Raw genomic sequence first — 20,394 nt, 5'->3', positions numbered from 1 at the left:
GTAGAGAAAGTCCCATCCATCCTGTGAATGTGGGAGGGACTGGGTTTAGTCCAGATCCTCTTTGGTTTTGGCTGTGTTCTTTGCATACCTGTCTTAAGGTCTCTTCATGCAAATGACCCATTAATACTTGATGACCAAGTGCTAATTGCAGCACTGTGGCCTCTGGGAGCTGTGGCTTGGCTTCTTGGTGACTCTGGAGATGGTGTCCTGGAAATTCTGGACTGCACCTCCAGGATATCCTGGGGCAGCAGGCAGCAGCGGTCATGGGACTGAGTTCTGAGCAATGCTAAACCCTGCTAAGGGGGAATCAATTAATTCCAGGATCCCTTTAAGCTGGGGGGAACACTGTGCGGGGGGGTGGGCTGCACAGCAAGGATCCAAGCTCTCACTTTTCATGTTGAGAACACAGCTGGGAGTCACTCGCTGTGGGGCTTCACTGGGGGGAGGGCACAAAACCTGGCCCCATTATGGCACCTGTGACAGGAGCAGGTACCCCCAGTAGGGGCAGGTGCCTGCCCTGATTGCAGAGCATTGATCTGTGCTCACTCCCAGGCTCAGAGCAGCATCCAGACTCTGCTCCCAAAGGAATTTGGCTGCTGCTTGAAAACATCTGCTCTAGCAAAACACATTTAGTCCAGCAAAAAATCTGTGAGCCGTGTGCTCCAAGACAAGCAGTGCTGCCGAGCAGCTCTCCATCCCTCTGTCCATCCCTGGGATTTTAAGAACCACCTGAGGAAAACACGACCTGGACTTGGCCCTAAAAGCTTCCCCAAAGGTGAGATGAACTGGGTGACTGTGGAGCTGGGTGTTGGGAGAGTGCAGGAGTGGCAGTGCTCTGTCCCCTTGGGGATGTGGGATCCTGTTATCTCATTAAGAGAGGCCAAGTCACCATCCCAGAGTAAGTGGCTGAGCCGTGACTAGACTGCAGTAATCCCGAGGGATTAGTGTGTTGGATTAGTGTGTTGGCTGGGCTGGCCCCACAGCAGCACTTGGTTCTTCAGGTCCTGAAGCATCTCCTCTGCCAGCAAGCCAAGGGCCCTGGCAGTACTTTGGGGTTGCTTTTAGGAGATTCACTGAGTGATAGAAGAATGGTTTGGGTTTCTTTTGTGCCTTCCCATCATAAAATATTCCTTGAGTACAAGGAGGAGCTGGAAAATACCAAAGTCCTCCTGCCCGGATGCTTTCCTGTCCCTCGGTGGGGTGGTCATGGTGGTCAATGAGCCATTCCTGCCTGCCCCGGGACCGACCCGAGCCAGGGGCTTGTTACTACACTGGTTTAATTGCTTTTGTTGTTGGAAGCAAGATGCTAGCAGCCGAGTAGGCTCTGGAGCAAGGGAACTCTGTGCAGGTCCCAGACAGACCCACTGGTGTAGTTTCACCCCCCAGGCACAGAGATGGGGCAGGATGTGGGGCAGGGGATGGAGCAAGGGGCTGACAGGGAATGGATGAGGGGGCAGACAAAGGGGTAGGGAGTCTGACAGGGAGTAGGAGAGGGGTCTGGCAGTGGAGTAGAGGGTCAGGCAGTGGGGCAGGGGACGGAGCAGGAGGGTGCAGGAGGTACAAGGAATGGGGCAGGAGTTCGGGTGGGGGTCGTGCAGGGAATAAAGCGGGCATCTAGTAGCAGGGCAGCGGGGCTGGGGCGACTGCGCCGAGGGATGCGAAGCTCCCTACCCCCGAACCCTCCGGCCATCCTCTCCTACGCTCTGCCGCTGCCCCGACGCGGGAGCGGCGGGGCTGGGCGGGCGCGGGGGGCGGCACGCCCGGGGGGCGTCCCGCAGAACCGCCCGCCCCCCGAGGACTCCTTTGTTATTCTGGCCGAGCGCCGGGGCCGCTCCTACCGCCTCGGCCGTGCCGCCCTTCGCAGGAGCGCCCCCCTCGCCCCCGCCCGCCCCGCTCCGCCGCCGCTGCCCGGCAGAACCTTCCAGCGCCGCCGCCCCGCGGGGCCGCCGCCATGGGTGCCGCCGCCGCTCCGCGCTGAGCCCGCGCCCGGCGCCCCGAGCCCCCGCCATGGACCTGGGCAAGATGGTAAGTGCGCGGCCGCGGCCATCCCCCGGGGACCCTCGCGGCCCTCCCGGGCTCGTTGCTGGAATCAGGGTTCACATCCAGGCAAACTCCTTCCCGGGGAAGTTCGTTACCCTCGACACCGGCGGTTCCCGGAGGAACATCGCGGGGAGCGGGGATGATTCGTGTGGCAGCGGGACCCGCCGGCGGGTGCGGGGGGCTCGTCTCCGTGGTGATGCGGAGCTCCCCGTGCGGCTGCGGCCGGGGCGGGTTCACTCCTACACGCCCGTGTGAGTCGTCTTCCCCAGTCCCCGGCTCGGCCGGATTCAGGCCGTGCCACGAACATCCGTGTCCCCACGAGCGTTGGTGTCCCTATGCATCCGTGTCCCCACGAGCACTCGTGTCCCCATGCATCCTTGTCCCCACGAGCACTCGTTTTCCCTTGCATCTGTGTCCCCACGAGCACTCCCCATGCAGCCGTGTTGCCATGTCCCCACGAGCACCTGTGTCCCCACATACCTGTATCTCAGGGCACCTGTGTCCCCCTGCCCAGTGCTGCTGTCACAGCTCCTCCGGCCCATGGGGACTGCCCCTCGCCCAGGTAGAAGGAATTAAAACAAATTTGGGGTGAGAAGTGGGTTTTTAGGGACTGTTCCTACAGGGAGCATGTTCACTCCTGCGCTGCTCACCTGGGAACAGGGATTTGGCTTTCCCCGGTGCTCCAGCATGTCCCTCAGATGCAGCATTAAGCCCACGTGGTCATGGCTGCTCTTGGCACCATTGCAAGATCCAGACATCCTGGGGGGATAACGGGAGAGGGATGCCCCATCCTGCTCCTGGGAGTTGCCAGGAGCATTGCAAGGAACAATTTCCACTTACACTAGATCTGAGCTTAATTTCAGAATATCCTGCTAGGACAGTAAGAGCTGCCGTGTTCCTGCTGGGGTGATGCTTCCCAAGAAAGGTGGGTCCTGGGTGGCAGTTGATCATAGAAATGCACATCTGGATGAGCTCCTTGCATCTGCTCCCCAAATCCTTCATCCTCATTCCTTTATCTCTTCCTGTTCCAAAAAATGCCTAAATATTTGCATCTGCTGGAAGCAGAAGACTCTGGTCAGCATGACTGGGAATGTTTCAGGAATGTTTGAAGGTGGTGGTAGACCTTCCTGGACTGCTGACCTTGTCAGACACGGCCACACTCCCTCCCCAGACAGAAATTACCACTGCTGGAAGAGATTATCCTTGCATAAAGTCCCCACTTAAAATTAAAAGCCTGGCTATTGGGGCAGCTCATGGGAAAGGCTCTGGCCACAGCCGAGCCAGCTGGGCACGGATTGACTGCCCTGAGCAGTAGTTAAGTGAGAAGAGTAATGAGCAGATGTGCATGTTTTAATGGAGGGATGTGTATCCCGCTGGATTTCTGCCTCTCCTCAGCTACAGCCCCCTGTGATGGGCTCTGGTTGTGCTCTGGAGTTGGAAGTGCCAGGCAGCAGCAGCCTGGGCTCTGAACTTTACAGCTTCCCCAGCTGGTCCGTGTGAGGTCTGGATTTTGTAGCCTGCTTTTTGCCAACTTCTCCCCAAAATGTCTTCTTACCATAATTTTTTCCTCTAAGGTTTATCTGTGTATTGGAAAAGTCCACATTCCTTAAACTGGATTTTAAAATTCCTTGTCCAAGTAATTAACCTGCTTAAGTCTTTTATGGCTGGAGGAAGCCAGTTGCCCAGCACTCCACGTACTGGTTCCTTGTGATGTGATCACTGCAGTAAACTCTCGTTTCTGGGAGCCAAACTCTCCCTGTGATCATTCCAGCTCTCCCCTGCTGGCATTGAGTGTCTCACTGGAGCCCTTGGGATCCACCACAGAATGGTTAGCTGGTTGTCTTCCGTCTTTCCTTTGCCTTGAAGGTGGAGGAGCAATTGGATCACACTGTCTCATCCTACCCCATCTCTCCTGATGGTGTGGAACTTGGAATTTTCACTGGAGGCTCTGGAAGAGCCAACGGTGGGTCAAGTCCTTGCACACATAGCTCACGGGTGCATCCTCCTATGGATCCCAACCTCTGCTTCCCTCAGGAGGAGCTGGGAGCTGGTGGAGTGGGCTGTCCAGGCACACTCCAAATGGACATAATGGACATCCTACAACTTTATTTTGGTTTTGCTACTGGGATGGCAGTACTACAGCTCTCAAGGCAAAGGCATGCTGGAAATTGGGTGTCAGCTTCCAGCCTCACATGTCTTCTTGTGGTCAGAGACCTCTGAAACTCACACCACCACTCCATTTCCTGGCCTAGGTGTTTTTTCCCAGGAAACCCCAGCTGTGCTGAAAGAGCTCCATAACAATCCTCTATCGGTCATTGCTGAGTGCCGGAGGGGCCGGTGGTGGTGTCAATGTGAAGTCATCATTCTCCTGGCCTCAGGAAAGCAGACCTGGAGGCAGCAATGCCAGAGCAAGGTCTCTGCCAAAAAGAGCATCATGGTGATGCCATTGGATTCCAGTGTGACTCACGAAGTTTATTGCCATCTTCCCGGTGACTCTGTTTCGGGATGTTCCATGTGCAGGCTATGGGACAAGGTGACCCCAAACACCTGCACTGGTATCACTTGGGGTTCAGGGCTATCTCTGAACACTTCCTCCTGCTGTCATCTGGGTTCTCCTCCTGCTGTCATCTGTGCTGGTGGCATCAGCATCTCCTCCTGGAGAGGGACATCTGAAGCCACCACCACTGGGAGTGACCCCAGTGGATGCAGTGAGGTTTTGGGATCTCTGTCACTGGAATATGTTGTTTGTTTAAGGAAAATGGTTGTTTTTATGGCCCAAGCAGTGGGAAATCTGAGACTTGTGTCATTTTGGGAACTATTCTCATCTCGAAGGAGCAGGAGGTAAGAAGAGCAGCAGCATCTTCTGGGATATGCTCACACAGCCTGGACAAGGAGCTTCATCCCCAGAGCAGCTCCGGGATGTAGCCAGCCAGGAGAGGAGCACTTGCTTTACAAACTCATGGATTCAGCATCAGATGCAGCCAAATAGCCTGGATTAAGTGGTGGGAAGGTATTTTTCACATCTCCTGACTCCCTGCGCCCAAGAAGCCTATAGGACTGAGCGGAAAGGCAGGTTGAGCATCCCCCTGTCCAATACGTAGAAATATATCCCTGGGTTTTACATCCCATGTGACCAGCCAGGCCTGCCAGCATTGCTTTCCTGCCTTCCTGCCTCCTTTTCCCTCCAGCTGCTGGTAGGCACAAAGCCAGGCTTGTTTCCTGCTCCTGCTGCTGCTGGCAGGCCACAGGTGCCCAGCACCTGTGTCCCCAGGAGCTCTCACCAGTCCTCAGTGGAGCATTGACTACCCCAGGTGTTACCCAGCTGGCTTTGTTCCAGGATTTTGCTGGACAAAACCATTCCTTGAGCCCCTAGAGGCTGGGATTTTGACATTAGCTGCTGAAGGTGGGTGATGTTTTAAAGAGATTCAAAGAATTCACAGAATCACTGGGTTGGAAGAGACCTTCAAGATCATCGAATCCAACCCAGCCCCAACACCTCAACTAAACCCTGGCACCCAGTGCCACATCCAAGCTTTGTTAAACACACCCAGGGATGGTGACTCCACCACCTCTCTGGGCAAGACATTCCAGTACTTTATCACTCTTTCCAAACAAAACTTTTTCCTAATATCCAACCTGTATTTGCCTTGGTGCAGCTTAAGATGTGCCCTTGGAAGAGTTCGCCTGCCGCCCATGTTCTACACACCCTCCAGAGCCTGAGCCAAGCTTTGCTTTACTGGGATTTGCATTTTAATTAAGCCCATGGATTTTTCTTCCAGGCTTGTTGTAGTCAAGTCTTCCTGCTCGCTCCCTTCTCTGAAGCTCCTGCGTCTGCAGGGCTTGTGAGCAGTTTTCCAGAGGTATGCTCCATTCCAGCTCTCCATTTATAGAAAGGAATTAAGGAGAAATGAGGGAGCATTACTAAGAGGATTTGCACTGTGACTTACTCAGTTTGTCCAAATAATTTGCAGTAGCTCTGGATTCTTTAATCAACACTCGTTTCCTTCTGGAAATGAAAGAAGCAGGAAGGCGTTGTGCTGCTCCTGAGCCAAGCTTGGCTCTTTGCCTCCAAATGGGAAACTTTGCATTCAGAGAGTGATCTGGGGAGAACTGGTGGGGAGTGAAGGTGTGTGTGGCAGAGGGAAGTGTGTGTCAGGGCTCAGAAAGCCTCTGTCATCCTGACCCTCTTCCTCCATGCAGTTTTGGCTTTCTCTGTCTGGAGCCTGCAGACACATGCCCGGAGAGGTGACATGAGACCTGGTCCATGGGTCACCCCAGTGCGGAGCTGTTGATGGCTCTGCCCTGGTGTGGGATCTCCATGTGAGAAGGTCTGGGCTGGATCAGGGGTTGGGAATTCCCAAGGGACAAAGCTATGGCAACCTGTCAAGCCACATGGTGGCCTGTCAGGCAGTAGACCTTCCACATGTTTCTGGGAATCTCCTTGATGTTGCAGAGGCAGGAAAAAACTATTGGAAAGATGTCATTGTTCAGGGATAGAGATCCCCAGACTGCTCCTCTCCCAAATGGCCTGTGCCTTTCCATGCACAAGTTGGTCGGGTTTCCTCACCCTGCTCAAGTGGCCCTTGGAAAGTTAACAGTGCTTGCAGCATTCCCTTGCATCTTTCCCAGCCCCAATGTCCTTCCCAGCCTGGCAGAGCCCCGTGTGCAGCCCTGCCCCAGGTCCTGCTCCAGTGAGCTCAATCCTGGCCCTGTGGCTCTTCAGGGCTGACCGGATGGCAGTGTCACCCTCACACCTCTCCTTGTGCAATAGACCCCTCTGGACTCTCGTCTCGCTTCCTGCCTGGCCTGTTGCACAAGAGGAAACTCCAGGGTTTCCTGTCCCAGCAGTAGGGTGGGGTGTGGGGCTGCCCCATGTCCCCGATGTCCCCTGCCCTGTTCATTAAACTGGCACGGGGCCAGCAGTGCTGCCCAAATGTGTCCTGGTGGGTCAGAAGTCGCCCTCATAGGTTGGAAGCTCATAATTAAATTAAAATTCCATCAGCTGCAGGTGTGGGATGGTGGTGGGGAGCGGCATCTCTGAGTAAGGGTAAAAGACCCTCTGTGCGGAAGGGGTCTGGGCTTGCTGTCCAGGCAGCCCCAAATTTCCCTCTGCTCTGACCCAATTTTGCAGCCAAATCACCCTCCCTGACCCCGCTTGTCCCCCAGAGGTGACAATTCTAGACTTGGTCTCCTGCTGGTGCTCTGTGCTCCGCCAGTTTGCTGATGTGGGCGCTGCCAGAGACACTGATACGGCAATTTGGGCATATCCCAAGTGGCTCTGGGGATGAGACCCCTGCCCTGCACTCCTGGGGATGCAGTGTGAAAGTGGGGTGTCCACAGCTACACCCAGAAAGTGAGATCCAGCTTTTCCTTGGAAACCTTTGTGCCTTCCAGACAGATGTGTGCTTCAAATGGAGTTGAGGAACTTGGGGATGGAAGCTCCAGCTGGTCCCAGGGGACCTGCGTGGAACCAGCGGCTGCCAGCCCCCATCACCCTCCCACTGTGTCTCCTCACTCTTGGAGGTCACTGGGGCTTCATTGGTTGGAAAACAGTGTCCTTGCTTTGGTGGGAAAAGCTGGCACAAAAGAGCATTTCAACTGGGAGCTCCATTTCTAGCTTTCCCAAGGATGCAGCACAGCTTCCCTCCGGGGACCAGCCCTGTTCTGGTCGTTCAAGAACAGCAGGAGCAGCTTCGGGAAAGTGGGGCCTACATCCCGCCTCTGGCTATGACCTTCTGCTGCCCAGCTCTGACTTTGCATTTGGCTTGTTCCTTGTGGTCCAGGGCTCCATTCTTAGGTGGAATGTGCATTTAAATGCTGATCCTGGCACTCCTCACCATGCCGGCTGGTTCTTCACAGCTGTCCTGACAGTCTTGGGAGCTTTGGGGCTGAAGATTGGGATTTTGAATGAGGACAAGCTGCCCCTGGAGCTGGATCCATGACATATGTCACAGATGGATGTTTGGATGCAGGCATCCTGCTCCAGGCCTCTAGGACATGGGCATCCCTCTCCAGACTGGCAGAGGCACCTTCCCAAGCATTTTTTAATGCTGAATTTAATTTTATGGTTTTCCTGACAAGGGGCTGTGGCTTCTGAGGCAGGCAGAACTGCAGAGCTGGCTCTCACTCTTGTCCTCATGTGCTGGGAACCTGTTGCCTTCATCCAGCCCCTCAGGAGGGGATGGATGGGTCTCTCCACTGCTGGTGTTCCTTTCAGCTCTCCTTAAAAAACCAAGCTGAGATCCAGGTTCTGCTCCGGGTGCCTGGGATGGGTGTCTTGCAACTGGGTCCCCTGACACTTCAACGTGAGCCTGCAGCATCTTGCTGATGACCTCCCATGGTCCTTACTGGTCACCTCCATGGTCATCACACAGAGCCCATAGGGAGGGGGCTGCAAACACCATAGAGCAGTGGCATCCCTGCAGCAGAACTGGAACATCTGGACACAGTTTCAGCTGAGGGGGCGCTTGGCTCTGGGCTGGGGGTGCGGCTGTGGGTGGGGTCTCGTCTGTCTCAGGCTGTCATCATTCCCGCTCCAGCTGGCACACGTTTTGGTGGCAGAGGGACTTCCTGGGGGATTTGGGCTGTACTCCACTGCATTTGGGGCTCCTGTGGGCCCCTCCAGCCCCACTCAGCATAGACTCACTGGGGTCCATAGAGATGAAGCCACGTGGGGCCACCTCAGAGAGGGCCAGGAAGCAGGGTTGCAGCAAGGATTGTAGTGAGAAAGGCATTGAAATTAATCTCACGGCTTTAATTGGTTTATATCAGTAATGAGCTACTTCTGGCAGGGCTGAGCCAGACCGTTCCCTCCCTTGGCAGCAAGATGTTCGTTGGAGCTGGTGCCAAGGAAGTACTTGGTGATGTGGGAGCTTGGGGAGAGGATGACCCTGAGCTGGTCCCCGTGAAGGATCAGAAATGGGGTAGAGTTAAAAATCTTGCCTGGAAAATTATTCAGTGTCTGCCACTGCCTTCCATAGGATAAATGGTGGCTGGCTGTGCCAAGGCTCCACAGTGGGGACTCCCCAAGGTCCTCAACACCTGCATGGCAAGTCCTGCCTGTGGGTTCCACTCCTGTCCCTCTAATCCATGGAGCAGACGGGACCTTGCCAGGCAGTCCTGGCAGTGGTCTTGCTGTCCCACTGCCCAATTTTTTGTGCCCCCCAAATTGTCCTCCCCATTCAGCACTACAAAAGTGGGGTGGGAACCACCAGCTACTGCCCATGATCCAAGGGCAGGGGAGGAATTTAGCTTCCCTCTGCCTGTCCCACCACTCTGAGGGCAGCAGAGGGTTCTTTGTGAGTGCTGCTTTAATTGCTTCATTATTATCCTGAGTAAATGACGCCTGGCAGCAGCTGAACCTGGTGGGTGCCAACTGCATCCCAGAAAGGCATCCGGGAAAGGTCAGCATCCATCTAGCACAAGCAGGGATTGGGGACCTGGATGGAACCCAGCCACTGCAGAGCTGGAGAGTCTCAGCAAGCAGGGGCGGGGGGGACCATGAGGGAGCCTCAACCTTTCCCATCTCACGCCCCCATCACTTCTCTCTTGCAGACCGTCAGCATCAATAAGGCCATTAATGCACAGGAAGTGGCTGTCAAGGAGAAACATGCCAGGAATATCCTTCTCAAAGCTGGCCATGGGACAAGGACTGTGGGAGCGGGGCTGGGGCTGCCTGGAAAGGGGGCAGCATCAAGAGGGTGTGTGAGGAGAGGTGCCCAGGGTGCTGGGGAGGCTGGGAGCTATTAACAACATTGGATATCTTTCCAGCATGGCACGGGGTTCCTGCTACTGCTGTCACAGCCTTTGAATGTTGGTAGGTGCCCAGGCTGGTGCTCCCAGCACTGCCGTCCCAGGAGAGGGCAGGAGGAGAAGGTGGCCACAGCAGGCAGGGACACTGCCACCAAAAGTGGATCCCCAGCATCCCAGCCAGGCACCTGGGAAGGCTCAGCAGAGGCACAGCTCTAGCCTTGCATGTGCCATGGTGCTCCCAGAGCAGGGCTGGGAGGGAGAGGGTGGCTTATGCCACTTTGGGGACAGCATATGCCTGGAGTGGGCATCATTAGCTCCCTGTCGTGGCCTGGCCACTCTGGGTGCAGCTGTCTTTGTGTGGCCTTTATCCATCACCAAAGGGCAGAGGAGTGCTTCCTTGACCACCGGCACCATGCATCCTGGGCACGCACCATGAGAAGGGAGCACAGACCTTCTGGTCAGTGGTGAACCGGCTGCCACTGTCCGGCAATGCCGTGCTCTGCTGGAAGTTCTGCCATGTCTTCCACAAGCTCCTTCGGGATGGACATTCCAATGTGAGTGCCCAAAGCTCAGCTGAGGGCCAGATCCTTTCCCCTGCAGGGCTGCACCGGGTGATGGGAGATGCTGGAGGGTCAGTATCCTTCTGGGGGGTCAGTCCTGGGGTGGGGACTCCCAGAGGGTCATTAGCTTCTCAGGGGTCAATCCTGAACAGGGCCTGGAGCTGGAGCCCTGCTGGAGGGTTGGTGCCCTCCTGGGGGTCAATTCTATGTGGACACCAGAGCTGGAGCTCTCCCAAAGGGTCCGTGCCCTCCTGCACGTGCCTCCTGGGTGCCAGAGCCCTGCTGGTGCCACCCTGCCCAAAACCCCGTGTGCCTCAAACCCCGGTGCCATCAGCAGTGCCGGTGCCAGAGGAAACTGCAATGGCATGCCTGGAAGAGCCATCAGCAAGGATCCTGCTTGGGGAAGCGGAGGCACGCAGGGCTGGTGGCGGCAATAAAGAGTTGGGAATGCATCAAGACCTCCCATTTGTCACCCAGTTCCTTGTTTCAAGTATGGAACACTGTGTCCTGGTGCTCTGCCTACTGATTGTCACCATCATTCCGCCAGGTCCTGAAAGACTCCATGCGATACAAGAATGAGCTGAGTGACATGAGCAGGATGTGGGTAAGTGACCAACCCTGCCAGCCATGGTGGGGACACCCTGGGGTTGCCGTGGCCAGGCGGGGGGGGGGGGGGGGTGTAGGCTTGGGATGTTCTGTCTCCCAGGAAGCAGAGCACAGTCATGGCTGACCTGTGGTTGTTATCACCTACCTGGGCTGGGTTTCAGTTGCATTCTATGTTCCCTTCCACCAAAATCAGATGCCTCCTTCCTATTTTATGGCAAAACCCAGTAAAAACTCGACTCTGACAGTCAAATGAAGCATTGAAACATGCAGACAAGGTGATGAGAAGGTCTGACCAAATCCCTTCATACAGCCAGTCTGCATCCAGGTGCCATTGAGGAGGGTTTGGCTGTGGTTTTGGGGAGATAAGGGAGAGGTCAATCATTCTGCAGCAGAAAAAAGCTTTTCCACAGCCTGCGCTGGATCTCAACAGCTTTTTGGGGTCCCCACAGGGCCACCTGAGTGAGGGCTACGGTCAGCTCTGCAGCATCTACCTCAAACTGCTGAGAACCAAGATGGAATTTCACACCAAGGTAAGCCTCCCCGTCCCTGTCCCCAAGGCTATAGCAAGGGGGGGGCACTCAGGTGACAGCAAGGTACCAGCATGGCCATCCTGCTGCCTCCATGAAATATTCCCAAAGCTGCCAGTGGCCATCGAAAATGGCCCAAGGACCAGTGCTTCGGGGGTGGCAGGATTCCTGGTGACCCAGAGCTCCTTGAGCTGGGCTGGGAGTTGGTGGGTTACAAGTAGTAGGAGACACACACACCCCATTCTCCCCCAGCTATCCCAGATGGGAAAACTGCTGGAAAGAGGTGATTTCTGTGCCCATCACCCTGTTTTGGAAGTGTGATGTGACCTTCCCCAAAAGGGTAGGGCAGGTACCACCTGGGGCAGATACCACTCCATCCTGTCTAGCTCTCTGCTGGCAGCCCTATCTCCTCCCTGCTAGGCAGGTTTCTCAGCCCAGGAAGAATCAGCTTTTCTTGCTGGGAAGAGAACAGATGCTGTGGATTAGGGATGCTGTGGTCACCCAAGCTTCAGAGACCCTGTGCTACCTCCCTTTTCCCCCACATCACTCCCGTGGCTCATCGAAGAGCTGACTTTGAGGCTGCAGGATCACAGCCCTGGTGCTCCCAGAGCTGTGGTCAGACCAGGAGATCCTCTGGAACCATTTCCTGACTCCTGTTTTCCCCACAGAATCCCCGATTCCCTGGAAATCTGCAGATGTCTGACCGGCAGCTTGATGAGGCTGGGGAGAACGACGTAAATAACTTGTGAGTGCAGGGCAGGAGAAGGTCTGGGAGGGAGTGGGTGCAGGTGGGTGGCACGATCTGCCCAACCCCACTGGCAGCATGACCAAGCAGGGACAGGACCCTTCCTCATGGGTGTCCCTGGGGACAGTCCCCAACCATCCTCAACCCTGTTTCCTAGTTTTCAGCTGACGGTGGAGATGTTTGACTACCTGGAGTGTGAGCTGAACCTCTTCCAGACAGGTAAAGGCCTGCATTACTCTGAGGCACGGTGGAGTGAGAGATCTGCTGGAGTCCAGCCCCTTTGTGGGGCTGATCCGAGCTGGATGAGGCTCTGACAGGGGATGTTGGCTGAGGCCACCACAGCTCAGCTCTTCTATGGGCACTTCACCTGAATTGTGGTTCAAAAAGGCAAAATGGAAGGTGCTGCACCTGGGTCAGGGCAACCCCTGGTATCAATCCAGGCTGAAGGATGAAGGGATGGAGAGCAGCCCTGCCGGGAAGGACTTGGGGATGCTGGAGGATGAGGAGTTCAACATGCCCCAGCCATGTGTGCTCCAAAACCCCCCATGCCCTGGGCTGATCCCCCAGTATGGGCAGCAGGTGAGGAGGCGATTCTGCCCCACTTAAGTAAGACCCCACCTGCAGAGCTGCCTCCACCCCTTGTGTCCCAGCACAGGAAGGACATGGGGCTACTGGAGCAAGTCCAGAGGAGGCCACAGAGATGCTCTGAGGGCTGGAGCCCTCTGCTCTGGAGACAGGCTGGGAGAGCTGGGGGTGTTCAGCTGGAGAACAGAAGGCTCCAGGAAGACCTTAGAGCTCCTTCCTCTGCCTAAAGGGGCTCCAGGAGCACCAGAAAGGGACTTTAGATAAGGGATGGAGTGACAGGACAAGGGGGAATGGCTTCCCACTAGCAGAGGGCAGGGATGGATGGGATATTGGGAAGAAATTCTTGACTGTGAGGGTGGTGAGACCCTGGCACAGGTTGTCCAGGAAAGCTGTGGCTGCCCCATCCCTGGAAGAGTTCAAGGCCAGGTTGGATAGAGTTTGGAACACCCTGGTCTGGTGGAACGTGTTGGAATGAGATGGTCTTCAGCTGCTCCAAGCTTGTTTTGGAGCATCTTCCATCTGGCACACCCAGCACACTCCAGTGGCCAGTGGGACAACAGTGACAGGCAGAGCACAGGGGTCACGTGTCAGCTCTGCCCAGGGACACGGCTAGGGCTCAGTCCCAGTTGGAGGCCTATGGTGCCAGGCTGGAGTGTTCCCAGGCCTGGGTGGGAGACGTGGGTGGGAATTTTGCCTCCCAGTGAGCTCACAAACAGCTGCAGGGTGGCAGGCTGTGTCCCTAAGGGCGAGTGGGTGTCTTGCTCTGGATGACATCTGTGGATTTGGCAGACACAGTATGGCACCCTCAGATGCTGCTGCTGCTGCTGGATCTGATCCTGCACTCCTTCTCTGCAGTGTTCAGCTCTCTGGACATGTCGCGCTCAGTGTCAGTGACAGCAGCAGGTCAGTGCCGTCTGGCCCCACTCATCCAGGTGATCCTGGACTGCAGCCACCTCTATGACTACACTGTCAAGCTGCTCTTCAAGCTCCATTCCTGTGAGTGTCCCCAGCACCACTGCCTTTGACAGGGGGGGGACACACAAGGAGGCACTGGGTCCACCACCACCCTGCTCAGCCTGGGCTGTTTACCACCACCTCTCCCCCCACCTCTTTTGGGGGTTGAAGGGAGTCACCATGGCAAAACCCATATCCTTCAGGATCTGGAATTAAGGCAGCCACCAGCCCACACTTCTCTCTGCCCTGAGGAGTGTGGGGTTTGGTCCCCTCCTGCAGCGGGACACTGCGTGGAGTATTCGGATCCCCAGAGGAGGGTGGCCATCTCTGGGAAAGAGCTATTTCCACGTGCCTGTGCTGATGGGTTGTTCCCTGATCCATGAAGACACTCGCTGACATTTCTAGTTTCTGTTTCTTCCAGGTCTGCCAGCAGATACACTGCAGGGCCACCGGGATCGCTTCCTGGAGCAGTTCCGAAAGTAGGTGCCCAGACCCAGAGCACTGGCGCTCTGGGAGTGCTCCCAAGGCACTGAGATCAAAAATTAGCAGGGACATGCTGTGGTCTCTGGTATGTGATTATTTAGAGTAACCAAAACAAAAACTGGCCACCAAGAGCAAGGAGGGGATGTCATGGTGCTGAGAGACTGCTTGACTCAAGGTCACAAACTCAAAGAGCAGATAGCAGTGCTGACTGTGCTCTGACCACACATAGACTAAACTTGGGACAGGGATCAACAGCGCCAAGATCCTGACTGGGATGCTCAGGTGACTGGGAGAGGTGGGAGCTAGGAGTGGTGTGGCTGGGTACTGTCCCTCCTCCCCAAAACTTCTAAGACCTGGAGGGAGGTACCCTGCTTCTGGGGAGGATGCTCCTGAAAACTTTGGGTAGGCAGGAATTGGTTTAGGTTGGAAGGCACCTTTGAAGGTCATCAGGTACAACCCCCTGCCATGGGCAGGGACACCTTCCACTAGACCAGGTCGCTCAAGTTTCAGGTCCTTCTCCCTGCCCATCAGGCCTGGGATTTATGAGATAAACCCTCCAGCAGTAGGAGGACTTCCAGGACCTGCCCTGAGTTCGGTGGCAGCACAAAACACGTTCCCCTCCAGAGCAGTATGGTGGCCAGGTGACAACCCCTGGAGCCAGGCAAGGGGTTTTCCAGGTTGAACAAGAACCATCCCTAACCATTCCCTGCTCCTTGCAGGCTCAAGGACCTTTTCTATCGCTCCAGCAACCTCCAGTACTTCAAGCGGCTGATTCAGATCCCACAGCTGCCAGAGGTGAGACCCTGCAGTCCCCATGTTCCCTGTTCCTGTGCCCAGGGGCAGCAGTGGGGGCACTGGCAAAAGGCCCAAAAAAGCCTCTTGCTGCCTTACCCAGCTTCTTAGTTCTGGTGGCAGCGTGGGGCTCCTGGGCCTTTAGGATTCTTTGATCCCTCACTCAGTGGCATCCAACTGGATGTAGCTGCCCTCTGAGTGGAAGCTGGGATCCCCTCTTTCACTGATCCATAGCCCTTGCTGAGATACAACCCTGTGGGTCCTGGTTCCATCCCTGTGGGTCCTGGTTCCATTCTTATGGGTTCTGATTCTATTTCTCCGCATCCTGACTCCATCCCTGTGAGTCCTGGCTCCATTCTCATGGGTCAAGGCATGGCCAGCTCAGCTCCAGGGCAGGATTTCAACCAGCTGTGCTTCAGTCCAGCAGCAGTGCCAGTCCTTCCACCTTAGCCCTGCTCCCCTCCGTCCCCAGAACCCTCCCAATTTCCTGCGTGCCTCTGCGCTGTCAGAGCACATCAGCCCTGTGGTGGTGATCCCGGCTGAGGCGTCCTCGCCTGACAGCGAGCCCATCACAGACCTGGTGGAGATGGACGCAGCCTCGCAGGTGAGGATGGTGGGGACTCTCTGGCTCTGAGCCGGGGTTATTTCTCTAAATCCATGCTACGGTGAGGGCTGAGACAGTGGGGATGGCCTCGGGAGCTGGGGAGTGTCACTGGAGAGAGATGGGTCGGTGCTGGGCAGCTGGGTGCTGGGTGTCCCATCTGGGTGCTGCTTATCCCATCTGGATGCTGGGTGTCCTGTCTGGGTGCTGCTGGGGCTGAACTAGCCTGAATTCTCCCAGTGCTGCTCAGTGGTGTGGTGCCCTGCAGTGACAGGCAAGGAGAGGTTTGTCTTCGAGCATTGCCATGGAGACCTTTAGGTCTTCACCCTCCTCTCCACCGAGGGCTGTCCTCAGGCATTGAGTGGGGAGGGGAAGGAGAATGCAGTGACGTGGCTTTGGGGGTCTTCTCCCTCCAGGAGTTAGGTGGGGATGGACCACAGATGCTCCATGTTCATCAAGTTCATCACATTCAGTGTCCTGGAAGCAGGGGGAACCAGCCCCAGTGTCCAGGCAGCTCATAGGCTGGCTTGGCAGTGACACTGGGGACATAGAAGGACGAGGGCTCCCAAGTGGTAGTGGGGTCACTCTAGGTCCGTCCTGCTTTTCCCACAGAGCCTGTTTGATAACAAGTTTGATGACATCTTTGGCAGCTCCTTCAGCTGCGACCCCTTCAACTTTAACAGCCAGAACGGGATGAACAAGGATAACAAGTAAGCAATCCTGGCGATGCTGCGGAATGGCCAAGATGGTAATAGGAGCTCCCTGCCTGGAACAGCATCACAGCCACGGTGACACAGGGGATACCTCCTCTCCCAGGCTGTGTCCCCATGGCACTGAGAGTGTATCTCATGTCTCTCCTTCCCAGGGACCGACTAATTGAGCAGCTTTATGGGGAGATCACAGCCCTGAAGGAGGAGCTAGAGAACTTCAAGGCTGAGGTGGGTGACCCCCAGGTGGGCAGGATGAGACCCACTGGGAATGTTGGGTAGGCTGGTGCCTGTGTCCCCAGGTGGACAAGATAGTGACCTCATCTCTGTCCTGCCCTCTTCCCAGTGGCTTCCCCCATACAGGGGGTCCCCAGGTGTGCCAGGGGGCTGCATCCCTGTCGGGGGGGTGGGCTCAGGCCCACTGCCCAGCATCCTTGTGCTTTGCCCAGATGCATTTGGGGGCCGGTAGGGTGATACCGATGGGGGTGGCTGCTGGACAGTACTGGTGGGCACTGGCTGGTACCAGTGGGCATCGAATGGTCCTGGCAAGCACTGAAGAGCGCCATCAGCCCCCACCCGTCCCTGCAGAGCACACGGGGGGCAGTGCAGCTGCGTGGCCGTGCCAGCGAGTTGGAGGCTGAGCTGGCCGAGCAGCAGCACCTGAAGCAGCAGGCACAGGACGAGAGTGAGTTCCTGCGTGCAGAGCTGGAGGAGCTGAAGAAGCAGCGGGAGGATACGGAGAAGGCTCAGCGGAGCCTGACTGAAATTGAGAGTGAGCAGGGAGTGCCAGCACTGGCATGGGGTGGGCGTGAGCCCCGGGTGGGGGGGTCTCAAGTGCTCAGCTCTGTGTCCCTGCGTGCATGGCAGGACGGGCACAGGCCAATGAGCAGCGGTACAGCAAACTGAAGGAGAAGTACAGCGAGCTGGTGCAGAACCACGCTGACCTGCTGCGCAAGGTGGGCTCCCCAACCCCCCCCCAGCATCCCCTCTCCCAGCCGTGCCCTCTGATACCAGGGACTGCTCAGATCATTCTCTGATGTCGCCAGAACGCAGAGGTGACCAAGCAGATTACAGTGGCCAGGCAGGCCCAGGGGGATGTGGAGCAGGAGAAGAAGGAGCTGGAGGACTCCTTCCAGCGTGTGAGCGAGCAGGCACAGAGGAAGGTGAGTAGGGATGGGGGGGACACACCAGGGATGAGTTGGGGCTCCTCATGGGGCACCAGTGCTGCCAACCTCTCTCCTTGCTGCAGTCTCAGGAGCAGGCAGAGGTGCTGGAGACACTGAAGCAGGAGCTGGCAGCCAGCAGACAGGAGTTGCAGGTCCTGCAGGGCACACTGGAGTCCAGCACACAGGTGAGAGCACATGGGGGGGCCCCTAGCACCCCCTCTGGGCTGGGTAGCCAGGCCTTAACCATTTGAGAGGTGATACCCACCACTGGCCTCAAAACTAGCTCCCTGTCATCATCTTTGCCACATCTGAGTGGGTTTGATGTGACATAGGGGAGTTTCACACTCCTGAGTGTGGTAGTATGTGGAGCAATGGACTCCAGCAGCAGGGATGGTGGAATAAAAACGCCTGGAAGAACAGGGTCATTCAGCAGCTCTGCCTGCTGTAAGCCCAGGTAGCAGTGTGGCATCACACTGCAAGATGTGCCAGAGGGTAACCCACGCCCACAGAGCTGTGGAAGACAGCAGGGGTGCCTGGGCTTGTAGGAGGCAGAAGCTGGCAGGAAATTGCAGTCACCCATCTATGAGATGGGCAGACTCAGCAGCAGGATGGGGATGGGGCAGAGGCACCACCCTGCATCCACTCCTCCATCAGGATGGTGACAGTTGTGATAAAAATGCATTTTCACTGATAAAAGTGAAAAAGCCAGGAGCCTCGGTTGTCACCAGATAAGATCATCAGTGCTGCTCGGTGTGGGGAAGCTGTGCTTGTGCAGGCCATGGTGCACCCAGCAGGGACAGTCAGGGTGGCCCAAGCCTGGACGAAGAATGGGTCCCCAAACTGGAGGGTTCGCCCTCGGCACAGCCCCGACTGCTGTTTCATGCCCCCTCAGGCAGGAGTGGAGCAAAACACTCGGATTGCCAGCCTGGAGCAGGAGAGGGACAGGCTGAACCAAGCAGCAGAGCAGCACAGGGACAAGATGACAGCTCTGCAGGCTGAGCTGCAGCAGCTGCGGGACACACTCAGCCACGAGCAGGAGAGCAGCAGGACAGAGCTGGAGATGCTGCAGACCCAGCTGAGAGACAAGGTACCATGAGGGTCCTGCCATCCCCATTCTGGCCAGACCAGAGGGGTTTGGCCAGGCTGGGTGCAGGCTCAGCATGGCCTCTGAGCCCAGCTCTGACCCAACAGGAGAGCACAGAGCAGGCGCTGCAGCAGCGCCTGGCCGAGGAGCAGCTGTCCCTGCTGCGGGGCACCACGCACGAGGCCGAGCGCATGGTGCAGGATGCCCTGGCTCGCATGGAGGACCCTGCTCACATCAGCTGCACTGGCTCAGCAGGTGATGCCCCTGCTGCTCCCAAATGTGGTGTTCTTGCAGCCTGCCTCCTCCCTGTGGTCCCAGCTGAGCCCTGCCTGCTGTCTGCCTGCAGATTGCCTCTTGTCCCAGGCGCTGGCAGCCTCAGAGTGCACGGAGCGGCTGCAGGACGCACACAGCAAGTACCTTTCAGATGGCACAGGTGAGAGGTGGCAGCCCCAGGCACTGGGCACAGGGGCAGCCCTGGCACACAGGGCAGGTGGGCAGCGCAGTGGGGGCTGAGGCCTGTGCCCGCTGTCCTGCCGCAGCCGTGGGCTCTCTGCTGCCCTGTCTGGCACTCTTCGCCCACCTGGTCAGCAACACCCTCCTGCAGGGCAGTGCAACCTCCCACGTGGCCCCTGTGGAGCCTGCTGACCGTGAGTGCTGCCCCAGACCAGGGGTTGGGTGAGCAGGGGTCCGAATGGGCAGGGAATCAGGGTGAGCATGGGTTGGGGTGGGTAGGGGTCAGGGTGGGCAAGGGCTGGGATGGGCAGGGGACTCAGTGGGCAGGAGATCAGGGTGAGCAGGGGCTGGGGTGAGTAGATGTCAGGGTGGGCAGGCGCCAGGGCAAAGAGGATACTGAGGTGAGCGGAGGCCAGGGTGTGCAGGGGTCATGGCAAGATGCTGGGATAAGGCGGGCAGGATGCTGGGGCAAGTAGAGTGCTGAAGTGGGCAGAAACCAGGGCAGGCAGGGGCCAGCACAGGCAGGATGCTGTGGAGGGTAGGAACCAGACATCTCCTCCCCACATGTGGCCCTCTCAACCCCCCATGCTGCCCACACAGGTCTGATGGAGCTGTGCAAGCAGTGTGGCAATGAGACTGTGAGCTACCTCAGCGCCCTGCAAGACCCAGGGATGGTGGCAACTGCTGACTGCAGCCTGGTGACAGCCTGCCTGGGCCAGATCAGCGCTATTGGGGAGGTGGGTGGCCCAGGAGGGCTAGTGGGATGGATCAAGCCATGGCAGGCACCACCAGAGGGACTGTAGTACTCCTGGATGGTCTCTTTCATCCCATCCTATCCCCAGGAGCTCCGTCCCAGAGGTCTGGATGTCAAGCAGGAGGAGCTGGGTGACCTAGTGGACAAGGAGATGGCAGCAACAGCCGCGGCGATCGAAACAGCATCTGCTCGTATTGAGGTGAGGGCCACCACGAGCAGGAGGTGCTCACAGGCACGGTGCTGGGAGCCTGCTGGGACCACTGTGGAGGCCAGAGAGACACATTCAGCTCAGTACAGCCTCTCTCCCCTCAACCAGGAGATGCTGAGCAAGGCACGGGCTGGTGACACCGGGGTCAAACTGGAAGTTAACGAGAGGTGAGTGGTGATCGGAGCACTGGACAGAGCCAGGCAGGATGGGGACAGATGCTGCAGGCAGGGCCACTGCTCCACAGAGGGAACTCAGTGGTGTTTGTCTCACAGGATTCTGGGCTCCTGCACAGGCCTCATGCAGGCCATCCGCGTCCTGGTCCTGACCTCCAAGGATCTCCAGAGAGAGATCGTGGAGAGTGGACGGGTGAGCTGGAA

The 20,394-nt window shown here is 57.0% G+C and overlaps 1 protein-coding gene across 4 annotated transcripts in view; it reads left to right on the top strand.

The window, feature by feature from the left end:
• Window positions 1–20,394, top strand: part of HIP1 (huntingtin interacting protein 1) — a 44,278-nt gene that overhangs the window by 19,643 nt on the left and 4,241 nt on the right. For 3 of the 4 annotated variants that reach the window (XM_053995633.1, XM_053995630.1, XM_053995631.1), the window contains exons 2-25: window positions 9,595–9,658; window positions 10,204–10,346; window positions 10,900–10,956; window positions 11,408–11,488; window positions 12,154–12,230; window positions 12,388–12,449; window positions 13,671–13,811; window positions 14,191–14,248; window positions 14,972–15,047; window positions 15,517–15,648; window positions 16,258–16,355; window positions 16,511–16,583; window positions 16,941–17,124; window positions 17,220–17,308; window positions 17,399–17,515; window positions 17,602–17,703; window positions 18,411–18,605; window positions 18,710–18,857; window positions 18,949–19,035; window positions 19,142–19,249; window positions 19,656–19,792; window positions 19,898–20,008; window positions 20,126–20,184; window positions 20,290–20,383. In XM_053995633.1, coding sequence (XP_053851608.1) covers window positions 9,595–9,658; window positions 10,204–10,346; window positions 10,900–10,956; window positions 11,408–11,488; window positions 12,154–12,230; window positions 12,388–12,449; window positions 13,671–13,811; window positions 14,191–14,248; window positions 14,972–15,047; window positions 15,517–15,648; window positions 16,258–16,355; window positions 16,511–16,583; window positions 16,941–17,124; window positions 17,220–17,308; window positions 17,399–17,515; window positions 17,602–17,703; window positions 18,411–18,605; window positions 18,710–18,857; window positions 18,949–19,035; window positions 19,142–19,249; window positions 19,656–19,792; window positions 19,898–20,008; window positions 20,126–20,184; window positions 20,290–20,383 — 2,493 coding nt within the window. Of the gene's footprint in view, window positions 1–1,927; window positions 2,026–9,594; window positions 9,659–10,203; window positions 10,347–10,899; window positions 10,957–11,407; window positions 11,489–12,153; window positions 12,231–12,387; window positions 12,450–13,670; window positions 13,812–14,190; window positions 14,249–14,971; window positions 15,048–15,516; window positions 15,649–16,257; window positions 16,356–16,510; window positions 16,584–16,940; window positions 17,125–17,219; window positions 17,309–17,398; window positions 17,516–17,601; window positions 17,704–18,410; window positions 18,606–18,709; window positions 18,858–18,948; window positions 19,036–19,141; window positions 19,250–19,655; window positions 19,793–19,897; window positions 20,009–20,125; window positions 20,185–20,289; window positions 20,384–20,394 lie in introns of those variants that run through there. The other variant, XM_053995632.1, reaches the window with a different exon arrangement.

The sequence above is a fragment of the Vidua macroura genome, chromosome 20, assembly GCF_024509145.1.
Source record: "Vidua macroura isolate BioBank_ID:100142 chromosome 20, ASM2450914v1, whole genome shotgun sequence".
Classification (NCBI taxonomy): Eukaryota; Metazoa; Chordata; class Aves; order Passeriformes; family Viduidae; genus Vidua; species Vidua macroura.
The sequence above is the reverse complement of the archived record's forward strand: the minus strand, read 5'-3'. Positions and strand labels throughout refer to the sequence as shown.